Source organism: Penicillium nucicola, assembly GCF_028828085.1.
Source record: "Penicillium nucicola strain IBT 29836 chromosome Unknown utg000010l, whole genome shotgun sequence".
In the NCBI taxonomy this organism is placed as follows: Eukaryota; Fungi; Ascomycota; class Eurotiomycetes; order Eurotiales; family Aspergillaceae; genus Penicillium; species Penicillium nucicola.
In genome coordinates this window covers 496,040-510,023 of record NW_026643134.1, presented here as the reverse complement: position 1 = coordinate 510,023, position 13,984 = coordinate 496,040, and the positions used below count along the sequence as shown (strand labels likewise).

Sequence of the window (13,984 nt, the reverse complement as noted above, 5' to 3'; positions counted from 1 at the left end):
GTATGATCTACAGTATAAGGAAAATCAGATAGTCGTTGGTCGTGGCGCAAATTCAGCTGCTATACACCATGACTTCTACCATCGCAAACAAAGCTTCATCCATTCCTCCAGGAATCTACTGTCCAGTTATCTCGCTCTACAAACCCACCGTCAGACAAGAAATTGATTATGACGCGTCATACAAATTTTTCTCGTACCTCATCCGCGGCGGTGTCAATGGCCTAGTTCTTGCTGGGACCACTGCGGAGGCAGTCCTACTGTCCGCCGAAGAAAGAAAAGAATTGGTTAAAGTTGCCAGAAAGGCGTCCATTGATCTCGGTCGCCCAGAGTTCACTATTGTCGCGGGTATCAGCGGTCAGTCGACAAACGAGTCGATCAGACTCGCAGAGGATGCATTGAGTGCGGGCGCAAGCTTTGGATTACTGCTTCCGCCGAGCTATTGGGCCAAGGCTGTTACCAAAGATGCTATGCTTGGGTTCTATCGAGACGTTGCGGACGCAACAACATTACCAGTGGTGGTTTACAGTGTGGGTCTCTGCCGATTACAGGAGCATGTCAGGTGAATTATATCTCTAACGTGAAACAGTTCCCTGCAATGTGCAACGGGATAGATATAAGCTCCGACACGTTATCTGATCTCGCGCAACACCCAAATATCGTTGGGGTTAAATTGACATGCGGCAATGCTGGTAAGGTGACCCGACTCACGCAGGAGTATACCCATGCTCAGTTCGCGGTCTATGCTGGATCATCGGACTGGCTCATTCCTTGTCTTGCTGGTGGTGGCAGTGGCTGCGTCACAGGCATTGCGAATGTGTTTCCTAAATGTGTTGCGCAGTTGTATTCCTTGTGGAACCAAGAGAAGATCAAGGAAGCGAGGGAACTACAAGGGCTAATTGCTCAAGCTGAAAAGGCATGCAAGGAAGGCATTGCAGCTACCAAGTTTGGCACTGCTCACTTTGCTGGCCCTCTCGCTGGTATAACTGAATCGAAATGTTTCTGGCCTCGAAAGCCATACGCCCCTTGTGGCGAGGAGAAGTCGGCTTGGGTGGTGAAGATAATGCAACATTTAGTGGAGATAGAGCAGAGTTTGCCAGATGCTGTTTAGGAATATGAGTAACACATATACTTTTCTCGTAATAATTCTGAGTCCAAGGTTCATATGCCACTTCGATTTATAATATCAGAGGGTATTCTCTGTGTTCGTTTATCTCCTTGACTGTATAAAGCTCCTGTTCCATCTAAATATATTTGCATAAGGCTACTGAAATTTCCTGACAGCCAAAGCCGTAAAGTCAATTATATTAACCGACCCAATTCAATAAAGAGTATTTACAGTCTCATGTCTCGAAAAAGTCCTCTCGCAACTGCATATACTTGATCCGCTGCCTCCAAAAGGTGAACGCGACATGGATAGTCCCGGTATCCTCTACAAAAATAGTAGGATAAGATAACTCGCGATTAAGTTTCTTCTCACTGTTGTTAGTCAAACAATACCCATCTCCCTCTTCCAAGGTCTTCCACCTCCAAGTAGCAGCATTATCATCACTCCAGGCAATAGATAACGGGGCTCTAGGCGCTCCCCAAAACGCCTCTTTCTCATGCCTGGCAGCCTGATTTGCTCTCATATCAGTACCATCACTGATATCATCATAGAGACCATCTCTTTGGCCGAGGGCGTCTGATTTAGAGGAGTGGTTGTACACCAGAACTATCCGACCCGATGGAAGCACACCAAAACAGATGCCCGCATTTGGATTTGGAAGAACGGTCTTTTGAGGTTCCGTCCAGTCCAGTCCATCTGTCGAAGTAGATAGGTAAACACAATCAGCCCATCGGCTTCGAAAGAGGCCGAGATAAGACCCATTCTTCAGTTGTTGGATGTTCATATGAACACAGCCAAAGCTGTTCGGAATTTCCTTCTCGATCCAGTTCTTGCCTTCGTCCTCTGATACCCGAATGCAAGATATATCATCATTGCCCAACCATCTCGTACCTGGTTCAGCACGACATTTGAAGATCGGGATGACCCAGGCTCCATCCTGAAGAATGACGATAGGTTGCCGGATAAACGTGCCAGGATCACTGAAAAGAACGCGTGGCTCTGACCAAGTAATACCATTATTGACGGAAATTATCTGTTTGACGATAGCCGAATCTTGATTTCCTGCATCTTGGGAAGTGTATAATAGTCGAATCTCCCCATTTGAGGGATTGCAGAAGAAGACTGGGTTTTGTTCGCTGCGCGTATGGTCATGCGTCATTTTGACTGCTTCTGTCCAGCAATTCTGTCCCGCTAGAAGACGCGATATGTATATGCAGATATCTGGTCGGCCTTCAATGCTTCCGCCAAACCAGGCGCAGAGTAGGTCATCATTTGGTAGCTTAAGCAGGTTGGAGGCGTGGCATTGTGTCGTGAGCGCGGGAATATAGGCTTCGAGATAGCTGTATGGTCGGGTCGGTGATTTTTCAAGAGTTGGAACAAATTTGGGTGCTTCAAGCAGAGTCGTGGTAATCGCCATGGTTGCTAGCTCCGATCAATTGCTAGTAGAGTAGATGGTAAAAACTCTCGACGTTAAATGTCAAATCTTTTATGGAGCTTCGCTTATTTGTCTAGCTGTGTGACACTAGCCGAAACAAGTACGAAGCCTTCGTCTATCGGCTTGCTCACCGAGATGAAGCTTTTATGCTAAAATCCGGGAAACAGTCCGACTCTGATGCTTCCACTCCAGTCCCCCACTTCCCCATGGGGAACGAAAGTTGGAGGTCTCGGCATGCATAGGAACGTTGTGAATCTGAGAAATACTGGGAATATGTTTGGCTGACACGAATTAAGCCTGTCTATATAAATCCGCTTCACTATCCAACCATCGGTGGTTTTCTGTCCTAACTCGCTACCAGGTAGCCTTGACGTTTTGTTTAATTTGACCCATCAACTTTTGTTAGGACTACCTTCCACATCGCCATGGCAGGAGGAACAAGCATATGGTTTAGCAGTGAGGCGAAGACTGACCCAAAGGAAATTTTTAATCTTCGTCTCCTCTACCTGCTTGTCGCCGTTGCTTGGGGAGGATCCTTCTATGGATTTGACACAGGAAATATCGGTGGAATCCTGACGCTTCCCTCTTTCAGGAATGCATTCGGGCTGAATAACGTATCTCAAGCAGTGGAAGATGACCGCAAGGTAGGATCATTCTTCCAAACCAAACGATTTGTGAGATTACTGACCATAAAAGGGGACCATTGCCTCCATGCTCGCAGCAGGTGGGTCAGCCGGTGCCTTACTTGCCGCGCCAACATCGGACTATATCGGCAGGAAGTGGTCAGTCTTTGGCTGGGGTTTGGTGTTTGTAATTGGTGCAGCAATGCAAATGATTGCCAATTACGAAGTGCTTCTTGCTGGCCGCTTCATTGCCGGAATGGGAGTTGGCGCCTCGTCAATGCTCACTCCCCAATTCTTGGCGGAGAACTCGCCGAAATCAGTTCGAGGTTCGATGACTGCGACATACAATCTGATGATTGTGAGCTCTCTCATGTTGGCATTCTGGGTCAACTACGGTGTTGCGAAATGGTCCTTTCCTGGAGTTGAGCATGATGATTCCCAATGGAGATCAGCGATGGGCATTCAGATCATTCCTGGTGCCTTGCTTTGTCTGATGATTCCATTCGTACCCGAGACACCGCGTTACTTGATCAACCATGGCAAAGTTGAACAGGGATTGAAGAACATATGTCAATTGCGCAAGCTTCCTGCCGAACACGAGTATGTGCAAACTGAGTTCCGTGAGATCGAGGCTCAGGTTCGACACGAACAGGAGTGCTTCGAGGGACATAATTATTGGATTGTTTTCAGAGATGTCTTTACATCAAAAAGCAACTTTCAGCGCTTCTTTTTATCGGTGATGTTATTTCTCTTTCACAAATTCACGGGCACTGACTCCTTGAACGTGGGTTCCCTTTAGAACCCTGGTTGTTGAGAGGACTGACATGGTGAACAGTACTACGCACCTGAGATCTTTGCTTTGATCGGTGTGAAGAGTGGATCCTCTAGCCTACTTACCACTGGTGTATACGGAGTAGTGAAGACGGTTGTCACAATCATCTACGTGGGGTACCTTGTTGATCGCATTGGTCGTCGGATTCCACTTCTTGTGGGAGCGACCCTGCAAGCAACAGCCATGCTATACCTTGCGTTGTATCTTCGATTTGCCGATACAACGACGGCCAGTGGTGGTACCTCTGCCGGAGGTATTGTTGGTATTATCTGGATCTATATTTACGCTTTTGGATGGTCATTCGGACATTCTGTCGCTTGCTACGTGGTCGCAGCTGAAGTCTTCCCAACCAGAATTGTGAGTTGTAACCAAGTACACCGGTTTGGTACAAAGAATACTGATAAAAGCAGCGATCTTTCTGTATGGCTATTTGTTTCTTCATCAACTGGATTGTGGACTATGGTATTACACGAGCCACACCAAACATGATCACTGAAATGGGTTGGGGTGTATTTCTCTTATATGCAATGCTCACATACCTAGGGGTTGTGTTTATATTCTTCTGTTTGCCCGAGATGAAAGGTCGGTCTATGGAGAGTATGGATGATTTGTTCGAGCGCCCACTATGGACCATGTGGAAACATGCGTATCCCACCGAGGAGGAGAAGATGCGGCGCGATGTTCGAGAAGAGATGAACACCAAGCTGCAAAGTGTCGGGCCAACTATTGAAGACCAGGCAAAAAACCATCGTACCGAGCATGTGGAAACTGTTTGATGCATTTCGCGGCTTTTAGTTCACGAAGTAAGTCACAAAGCATGATCATCACAACCAATTAAATGTCACATGGACTTTTTTGCTTTCATGGATGTAAACAGCGGCGTCGCTCCGGGCGATCGGAGTAGGAGCGAGTCCTGAATACTGCGGCTTTCTCTCCGATATTTAAGCTTAGCCGGAAGCTTCAGTAGCGGCGTTCTAAACCCCGCAAGAACAATAAAGTAAACGTAGCTTCCCCATGATCATGATAGATTGGAACATACTTCAAGATGGCAGGACTTCAGAACAAAACATTCACCTTGAACACGGGGGCCAAGATTCCTGCAATTGGCTTTGGAACTTGGAAAGCCGGTCCTGGTGAAGCAGCAATGGCTGTGAAAGCTGCATTTAAGGCTGGCTATAGACATTTTGTACGATAATCTGGCCCTCTCAAATATTAGGAGCCCAAGCTGACACGAGGTTACGAATTCTAGGATTGCGCACCTTTATGTGCGTTTTTTCATTAAAAGAGATATGATCAAAAAGCATAAACTGACGGAGACGATTATAGATGGCAATGAAGGTGAAATTGGACAAGTCTTCAAGGAAATTGATGTACCTCGAGAGGACTTCTTCGTGACCACCAAGCTGTGAGTCGCAATGGATGAACACGAAAAAAATTCAATCGAAGCTAATCTCTTCCCCGAATATTAGCTGGTCCTCCGATCACCGTCGTATCACTTCCGCGCTCCAAAAGTCTTTGGATGACCTGTGTCTAGATTACGTCGATCTTTACATGATGCATTGGCCCGTGTCATTACCAACGGCTTCATCTGATACATACGGCAAAGAGGACCGAACAATACATGACACAGACTGGGACTTTACAGACACATGGCGCGATATGGAGAAACTACTAGCTACTGGGAAAGTCAGGGCCATTGGTGTTGCTAACTTTTCAACCGTGAATCTTGAGAAGCTGCTCAAGAACTGCAACGTTGTTCCCGCGGTGAATCAAACGGAGATTCAACCCTTGCTTCCTCAGAAGAAACTCAATGCACTCTGTACAGAGAAAGGCATTCATCAGACAGCATTCGGTCCACTCGGAGGTAGTGGAAGCACCCTTCACAGCAACCTAATTGTCAGTTCTATCGCAGAGAGACGATCATGTAGCTCCGGGAATGTGCTGTTAAGCTGGGGTGTGAAGAAAGGTTGGAGTGTTATTCCAAAGAGCGTCAATCCGGCGCGCATCGTGGGAAATCTACACAGCTGTTTCATGATGGACGATCAAGAGATGGCACAGATTGATCAGCTGATCGATACGCTTGGAGAAAAGCGTTTCAATCGGCCTCAGTGGGGGACAGTCATATTCCATGATGATGACGAGAATGTGCAATAATATGATTGAAGGAATAGTTTCAAGCAGAGGGCATAAATATCACTGTATATTCCTTTTTGTCCTACCCAGCTCGCATTTTCTTTTTGTTTACCTTTCTATTCACCTGTAGCTTGAGTTGAAATTTGTATTGAGCTTCCTGCCAAACCGAATGATACTGGGCTATCAGTATGCAACATTGGGCCAGGTGAAGGATCTTGCGTCAGGACGTTTCATTGTTCCTAAAAAATATTCTCATAATGTATCTACACAATCTCGGCTTCAATAATCATCTCATACTCTTGAGGATCAGGCCAAAATTTGACAATCTTCAATCCGGCCCCGCTCAAAAGTTTACTCCAGGCATCTTGTGTACGCTCTGAGGCAGACAGCAACGACATCATCTCCACATCCATAGTTGTCTGGCTAATACTAGCTCCTGTAGGGGGAAGAACAATGTCATAAATGAATAGCTTCGAGTAGCCTTCGATCATTGCGTCTCTAGTATTCTCAAGCAGCTGCGTGGCCTTATCATCGGGCCAATCGTGAAGAACAGCGTGCATAAAGTAAGCTCGACTCCCTGAAATGGGAACGTCAGTTGTGAGCTTAATTTAATGTGATAGATGTGTCTCACCTTTCACAGGTTGTGGTAAGAAAAAGTCATGTGCCATAGCCGTGATTTTCTCATCAACGTGTGCGTTGGCAATGATCTCCGGAAGATCCTGCAAGACCAACGCTCCAGCGGGGATGTCAGGATGCTTGGCCAGGACGTGTGAGATGTCGATTCCGGTATTTCCACCGACGTCAACAACCAGTGGAGAGCCATCTTCTAGCCTGGCGCCATCAAGCAGACGAGTTGTATCGTACACCTTAGTCCAGGGCGTCTTCCATGATGTCCAGGCTTCCATATGACCAGTAAAGGCCTCAAAGCAATCGGGACTCTTTTGCAATCTACCAAAGAAATTCAGTCCATCGGGGTCGCTGGCGGAGTGATTGTTCTCAACGAAGTCACTGGGCTCCTTATAAGAGATCTGGGCGAGGTATCTTGGCAGATTGTGACCGGCAGCAATGTATTGATTAGTGCTGGTTGAGATATGAGCTAGATGACTATATCCGAGTTGTAGGGTATACGTACGCTGCTTGCAGGGAAGCTCGAACTTTGGTGCGTTCGTCGCCGATAGCGAATGAGAAGGGGGTGGGTTTGAATGTATCTTCAAACGTTTCCTCAACTACATTGAACGCCGCTAGTAAACGGAACAGACGACCTGTTTCCGGTATGTTAGATAAATGAGACAAATACTTCTTGAGATGAAGACTTACGAAGCAAGTTTGTATCCACAGTTGGACTGGTGAGCTCCACCAACTCATGGATGGTCTTCTTCCCACCTCCGACCTCAGTCCACGATTTCCATAGGCTTACGTCAATGCAAGTTTGCAAAGCGGCAAAGACAGCAGGGTGCTCAAAACAGAAGCCCCACGCGCGCTCGTAAGGTGTTTCAACCCTGGCAAGCAAGCGGCGAGCCGCTGCACGTACTTTGAGGCGTTCTACCTCATTTCCGCCGAAAATCTGGGGCTCTACTGCATTGAGAGCACTAATAATCCGTTCGGTCTCTGTTGGTGCTTTGGAAGGCATTTTAGACTGCTCAGATCGGATTTGGATAGGGCAGGATGTGTTTGTGACAGGTACCGGAGAGTGGATAAAAAGATCATGCAAGACTGGAGCTGCATGCAGACTTGAGCAAATGCCTATATATAATCACAGAGGACATGACACTAATGTTTTTCACATGGTGATTGGAAACTCAGTGGAGTTATCCTTTGACTACCAGCGCCAATGGATAGGCAGTTGCCCAGTAAAAGCAAGGAGTCAAATCTCATGTGGACTTGGGAACGACAACCCCTCACACTAGCTCAGTACCAATGCACAGAATACTCTTTCAGTAGTAGTTTCATGGCTTGAGGCGCTAGGACGCCAAGGTCTGAACGTGCCGTACGGTCCAGCCGTTCGAACGTTCGGTCATTCGATCCGGCTTTGATCCCATCATCCGAAGTGGGGAAGTTGGCTTAAAATGTCGAGCTGTATTAACTATACTAGTTAAGGATGTGTGGTTGCCTCTTTCCGCAGATCTTCGTACCATGTTGTATGTAGGGAAATTGGATATATCACTGTTGTCTCGTTTCGTATGAAGCAAGAACAGCGACTATTCTCTTGATTAGGGAAATCATATGTGATGAATACATAATAAATCACTTGCTGTTGAGTCTTTCACCCCTTTCAATGGTGTCAACCTATATTGATTTACTGGGTAATGTGTCAACTTCCGAAGATGTCGGATGCCAACCTGCTCCGAGCGCAAGACATCACTGTTGAATTGTAGATGTAACACCCAAACGGTAGGATGAAAGAAATCAGGAGGCGAGTGTTTGGAAAACTTTGTTTCTCGATCTGGCCAATATTTGTATGTTTTTTATTTTTGACTTCTGTTCTGACAGCTATGATCATACCAGATGTGGAAATCACTCCGACTAGAACGGAGAATTTCTCCACATCACTCCACCAACCTTGCAGGTAGAATTATAGTTACGATCATGTATGACTGAAACGCAACATCCAAGCGAAGAGGCCCTGTGTACAGTACGATCTGGTCAAGTTTGAGGGAAAATCGCCGTATTTTGGTTACGCCACTGTAGATCCACAGAATCGGGGAAGCGGGAACATGAAAGTGTGCTCTCGGATAGCTGGTGCTATTAGTGAGATCAGCATTGAGCCTGGGCTCTGGTAGACTTAGTTCTGTCTCGGTTTTCAGTTTACTCGGCCGTGTTTCCATTTATCATTAATTCCATGTTCCGGACAGTAGTGTGTTCGCATGAATCCCGATACAGTGGTCAAGAGCTGGATCGTTCATCTCCGGGCAGGCCCATCTTCCGCTCTTTGGGTGGCTTTGCATAGGGCACAGTGAAGGATATCGACCCCTATTTCTGTTTCGTTTTTTGTTTTTTTTTTCCAGCAATAACTTCTTTACTACGTCAATTGGATGTGCGAGAGTACTCCTGACTCTCGCAGGCTTTCTCCAGTAACCAATGGCAACACATCGCTCCAGAAATGACTTTTGGCCGTTATCTGTCAGAAACGCCATGGTCCCGCATCTTACTCTATTGAGCAGTAGCTTAATTGCAGACCCACCTTCGGACCCTTCCTATCCAATATGCGGACAGACTGTATAGGATCATCCTGGCTAATGTGAGCTGTCAACCTTTTCTCACACGTGTGGGGCGGATGTGGTAGAGGCTTACCCGCGTCAACCTATACACAAATGGGTATCCCGAAGCCCCGTGGGACGCCCCTGACAGCCCGACATGTGCCCTTAGTCGTTTCATATGCCACATTACAGATCACAATTCGATGTTCTTGGCCTCTGGTACCTTTCAAGTTGCCGAAAGATAGTATGAGGAAATTTGTGAAGGGCAAAATGATCACATCCTAGCGTACCTTTGCTCCGGGGTAGGAGTGAGAGATAATGTTGACCAATTTACACATCAGAAACACTTTCATACTAATATACCCAACTTGATGCTCATCTGTCGCTGGGGTTTGTCTGTTTCTATCATTTCAATGAGATCTTGATTGACTCAAGGAATTCAAAAGTCATATTCAACATGGGTGTTTACGGTGGCCTAGGACCTATGACCAATGCCGTGCTTTGGGTTCAGGTTGTCGTATTTGCTATATTTGTAGGGCTAAGGCTCTACACAAGGAAGTTTATCTTGAACGCAGTCGGTGCTGACGACTATCTAGCCGTTGTCTCACTGGTAAGCGAGCCGTTCATTCCCATTATGTTCGCAACTGACAACGACTAGATTCTCCAAATTGTGTACACGGTTTTCGTGACCGTGGCAAGCACCTACGGCCTTGGACAGAAGCTTGCTGCTGTCGGGGACCCAGATGTCTACTTTACAGCAGTTAAGTATGAGCTGTTCAGTCAAGTGGCCGGACTTATGGTCATTGGGGTTGGAAAAGGAGCCGTGGGAGTGTTCCTCCTTCGCATTGTTCGAAATCACATTCAGATCTGGTTTATCCGGGTCTGCCTTGCAATCACTGCATTTATCACCTTGTTTGCTAGTGTGACCGTCATTGTGCGATGTACCCCGGTAGAGAGGAGCTGGAATCCAACTGTTCCGGGAACGTGCTGGCTTGACTTTTCTAAGGTTGGCTACACTGTTGGCTGTAAGTATCCTACCACACGACATAGCTCACATTTCTGGATTCTAACAATCACTGTTTCAAGCATGGTTTGTCGCAGCTGACTTTTCCTTCGCCATTCTCCCATGGTTCGTTGTCTGGGATCTCAACATGAAACAAAAAGAGAAGATCACCGTGGCATTAGGTCTGAGTCTTGGAATCTTGTAAGTTCAAACCATCAAAAAGTCGGCAATCCTTCTGACAGATAAAATCTAGCGCTGGAGTCTGTGGAATAGTCCGAACTGTAGCTCTTTCTGGACTGAATGCGTCTGAGTACATATGTGAGTTGCTTGCCACTTATTCTTAATACTGTTCTTCATTAATCTTACTGACGACTCTCAAGATGATACTGTACCAATGCTCATCTGGTCTGCCACCGAGAGTACCGTGACGATCATGTGCTCAACGATCCCCGTTCTTCGACCTCTATACATTCGCGTCAGATACGGCAAGGATGGCAAAGACAGCAGCAACCGTGGCAACAGTTCCTACAAGCTTCCCTTGTATGGGAGTGGCCGGAAGTATGGCATACTTTCGATTCCTGGCCCGGGTACATCAGTTATCGAGAAGAAGGGTGGCGCATACCAAACTACCGTCATGAAACACCAAAAAGGCAATAACAGTGACGAAACCATTCTTCGTGGGGCTGCTGGCATTGAGAGGACGGACGAAATCTCTGTCACATATGAGCCATATGGTAAAAAGTACTAGGAATGCCTTGTGATGTCAATGGTACTAGGAGTTGTTTTTATTTTCTTTTGATGTTCAGAAACTGTATTTACTGGAGGATAGTCAGAATACATGAACTTATTGGCACTTTCATGGAAATCTTGCTGATCCTATGGCCAGAGCTTCTATGACTTGCATCTGGAGCCTCCTGGGGAAGATAATTCACGCTTTTCATGCGAAATTAATGTTACCCAGTGCTTCTTGTGCCCGCATCATCAGGAAGGGACATAGTTCCTTTCAGTACCATATATGGTTTGAAACATCAACTATATCCCTTGAATTCCAATTAATTCCTACCATGAAGGCTTCTCTGAAACATATCTCATACGACAATCATGTCAGAGAGACTCATTATTGACGTTGTCGTCTCACCACTTACTGTATCGGAAGCTGCTAAGTACGATGTCAGTCTGCGACTATTGTGGTTATCCTAGATTCTCGGTATGAGTTGGTCAAAGTTTCTGACTTATCATTGGAAGATTGGAATGCGATATCCCCGAGTCTATCTTTCTCATTTCAGTGCAGTCGAATGTGCCTACTGTCTGCGGCCTTTGATATTTCAGTGTCAAAGCGCCGGAAGTCAACGGAAGAGCATCATTTTCGACAAGATGGCTTTGGGGGTTGCCTGGGACCGTGTGTGTAGTTCAGAAGAACTAGGTGTGATTAAAAGCTGTTGGGTTGATTTTGATGCATTGAGGGATCGGTCACGGGCCGTCCAATCTTAACATATTTGTTGCCAGTTTCAACTTAAATTTACGTATGAAGTGATTGATCATGTGAAAATAAAATGAGCTTGTTCTTGAAAGAAATTGAGACAAAGTAATGTACATCGTGTGTTGGGGATGGACAAGGCGTAAAACAAAGGGAATTCTAAGGGCAGTCTCTATTATCCTCCAGACTCTATTATGCTCGAATGATTTATTTGCCGATCTCAACACCGGCGCCACAGCCGAGGACACGCTTGATGTCACCGAAGATGGCGAACTGACCAGCAGTGATGGAGCCGACCATGAAGAGACGGGCACCGATACCACCGTAAGAGCCACGGATACCGAGCTCCTTGGCGATCTTGACGAGACGGGTGACGGTTCCCTCACCGGGAGCGCCCTGGGTCTTGTTGATCTTGGAGAGCATGGTGTCGGCGGGCTGGGAGATGACGGCGGCGGCGAGACCAGCGACGAGACCGGAACCGAGGTTGATACCGGTCTTGGAGCCGTCGGAGAGGGTGTTCTTGTCGAACTGAGCGTAGATGGCCTCGGAGACCTTCTCGAAGACGACGAACTTGGCCATGGTGTAGGGGACCCTGTGAGAGGCGCGTTAGCCAAAATGCGATCCGAATGACCTTATCGTCAAAAATGACTTACTGCTTGAACAGGATAGGTCCGAATCCGGAGTAGAAGGCACCGATGCCCTCCTCCTTCATGATGCGGCCCATGGCGGGGAGAAGACCACTGGCAAAGGTGGGCTGGGAGACGAGACGGATACGGGTGGCCTCAAGGGGGCAAAGGGCGACATCAGCGAAGAACTCGGCGATACCGGCGGAGGCGAGGTAGACAGCGGTACGGTTGTTCTTGGCGGTCTCGTAGCCGAGCAGGTTGATGGACTGCTGCTTGAAGAACTCGTAACCTCCGAACTTGAAGGCACCCTGGAGGAAGTAACCGGCAGCGGTGGGACCGAATCCAGTGAGGAGAGCGCCAGCACCCTCGTTCTGGATGACCTGACGGAAACCACCGATCATACCACGGTTGTAGGTGACGGGGTCAAGCTGAATACGGGTCTTGACGCTATACGTTGATGTTCGTCAGCATTGATCGACCACTTATTGGTTTGCGACGCTTCAATAGCTTCCAATCGCTCTCAATTGAATTTGGAGGGATTACTCACACATCCAGAGGAGTGGCGGCACCGTGGGTCAAACTACAGCAAGCAGCTCCCTATATCAAGTTAGTTGCATTGTTCATTGGGTTCTCTGCAGGATGCTCGGGTGAAGGGGGTGAGGTGTATTGCGTTGGGAGTCGTTGGAATTCCAAGGGTACGTACGGCGAAGGAGATTCTTCCGTAGAAGTTGAGAGGGCTCATCTGGGGGGCATCGGTAGAGGCGGCCATTTTGAAGATAAGATGGGATGAAGAGAGGAGAGTGGAAGATGGAAACGGGAAATGGGGATGGAAAAATGCGGAAGAGTTTGAAAACTGTATTCCTGCCATTGTGGTTCACGCCGCCCTCCGTAGCTCAGGAAGGTCTCCACTTTGACGTAGGGGTGGAATTGTGTGGCTGGGCATCGTCAAAGATATGTGACAGCACATTGTTTGCTGTCTATAAGTTAGATGGAGTATATCTATCAGAGATATCTGCTAGGATTCATCTCTCTCCAAGATTGGATTTATTAAGTTAAAGCTCATACAATGTTGATGCTAGGGAATGACGCCGTCCGAGCGCTATCTAGTCTGACTCCGTTAAATTCCGGGGTACTACGTACTGGACATTTCGACAAAGCATTGTAGATGTTGTTGATTTTTTTTTTTCTCTTGTTTTTCTTTGGGTTTAAACTCTAGAGATATTTCGACATGGTATGGCCAAACATCATATTATGCATAGGGTCTGGAAATTATGCTTTAGGTCCGATGATTGCCTAGGTGATCGGGATATACCGCAGTGGGCTATATGTCCCGAGTCCCGTCTTAGCCGCGAAAAGTTTTCGGATTTGGACATACCGTTGTTCAAATTCTTCCACCATGGTCCATAAGGTGTCACTGTCCTTCTGCTTTTTTACGCTTATTTGCTGCTTTCCTGTGAGATATTAGTTCATAACCACTCTCACTATTGGTACCCCGAGCAGATCACCTATACCCCTTACAGCATACGTCTACCAATTTATGCTACATTTTCCCT

At 47.0% G+C, this 13,984-nt stretch overlaps 7 protein-coding genes across 7 annotated transcripts; 4 read left to right on the top strand and 3 right to left on the bottom strand.

Annotated features, from left to right (window-relative positions):
* Nucleotides 1–68: 68 nt before the first annotated feature.
* N7511_008721 (dihydrodipicolinate synthase family protein) lies at nt 69–1,108 on the top strand (the record flags this gene model as incomplete). Its single annotated transcript, XM_057131098.1, has 2 exons — nt 69–527; nt 587–1,108. The coding sequence occupies 2 exons, from the start codon at nt 69–71 to the stop codon at nt 1,106–1,108; spliced, it is 981 nt and encodes a 326-aa protein (XP_056979086.1).
* Nucleotides 1,109–1,340: 232 nt separating this feature from the next.
* N7511_008720 (sialidase family protein) lies at nt 1,341–2,522 on the bottom strand (the record flags this gene model as incomplete). The annotated part of the gene is made up of 1 exon (XM_057131097.1): nt 1,341–2,522. One exon carries the CDS (start codon nt 2,520–2,522, stop codon nt 1,341–1,343), a length of 1,182 nt encoding a protein of 393 aa, XP_056979085.1.
* A 443-nt stretch (nt 2,523–2,965) lies between these two features.
* N7511_008719 (sugar porter family MFS transporter) lies at nt 2,966–4,771 on the top strand (the record flags this gene model as incomplete). The annotated part of the gene is made up of 4 exons (XM_057131096.1): nt 2,966–3,184; nt 3,237–3,947; nt 3,999–4,352; nt 4,406–4,771. 4 exons carry the CDS (start codon nt 2,966–2,968, stop codon nt 4,769–4,771), a joined length of 1,650 nt encoding a protein of 549 aa, XP_056979084.1.
* A 269-nt stretch (nt 4,772–5,040) lies between these two features.
* Nucleotides 5,041–6,149, top strand: N7511_008718 (uncharacterized protein; the record flags this gene model as incomplete). Its single annotated transcript, XM_057131095.1, has 4 exons — nt 5,041–5,181; nt 5,245–5,260; nt 5,322–5,400; nt 5,465–6,149. The coding sequence occupies 4 exons, from the start codon at nt 5,041–5,043 to the stop codon at nt 6,147–6,149; spliced, it is 921 nt and encodes a 306-aa protein (XP_056979083.1).
* Nucleotides 6,150–6,391: 242 nt separating this feature from the next.
* Nucleotides 6,392–7,758, bottom strand: N7511_008717 (uncharacterized protein; the record flags this gene model as incomplete). The annotated part of the gene is made up of 4 exons (XM_057131094.1): nt 6,392–6,705; nt 6,760–7,208; nt 7,261–7,390; nt 7,446–7,758. 4 exons carry the CDS (start codon nt 7,756–7,758, stop codon nt 6,392–6,394), a joined length of 1,206 nt encoding a protein of 401 aa, XP_056979082.1.
* A 2,024-nt stretch (nt 7,759–9,782) lies between these two features.
* Nucleotides 9,783–11,076, top strand: N7511_008716 (uncharacterized protein; the record flags this gene model as incomplete). The annotated part of the gene is made up of 5 exons (XM_057131093.1): nt 9,783–9,935; nt 9,984–10,350; nt 10,412–10,529; nt 10,582–10,646; nt 10,709–11,076. The coding sequence occupies 5 exons, from the start codon at nt 9,783–9,785 to the stop codon at nt 11,074–11,076; spliced, it is 1,071 nt and encodes a 356-aa protein (XP_056979081.1).
* A 936-nt stretch (nt 11,077–12,012) lies between these two features.
* N7511_008715 (uncharacterized protein) lies at nt 12,013–13,200 on the bottom strand (the record flags this gene model as incomplete). The annotated part of the gene is made up of 4 exons (XM_057131092.1): nt 12,013–12,397; nt 12,459–12,878; nt 12,979–13,028; nt 13,135–13,200. The coding sequence occupies 4 exons, from the start codon at nt 13,198–13,200 to the stop codon at nt 12,013–12,015; spliced, it is 921 nt and encodes a 306-aa protein (XP_056979080.1).
* Nucleotides 13,201–13,984: the final 784 nt, after the last annotated feature.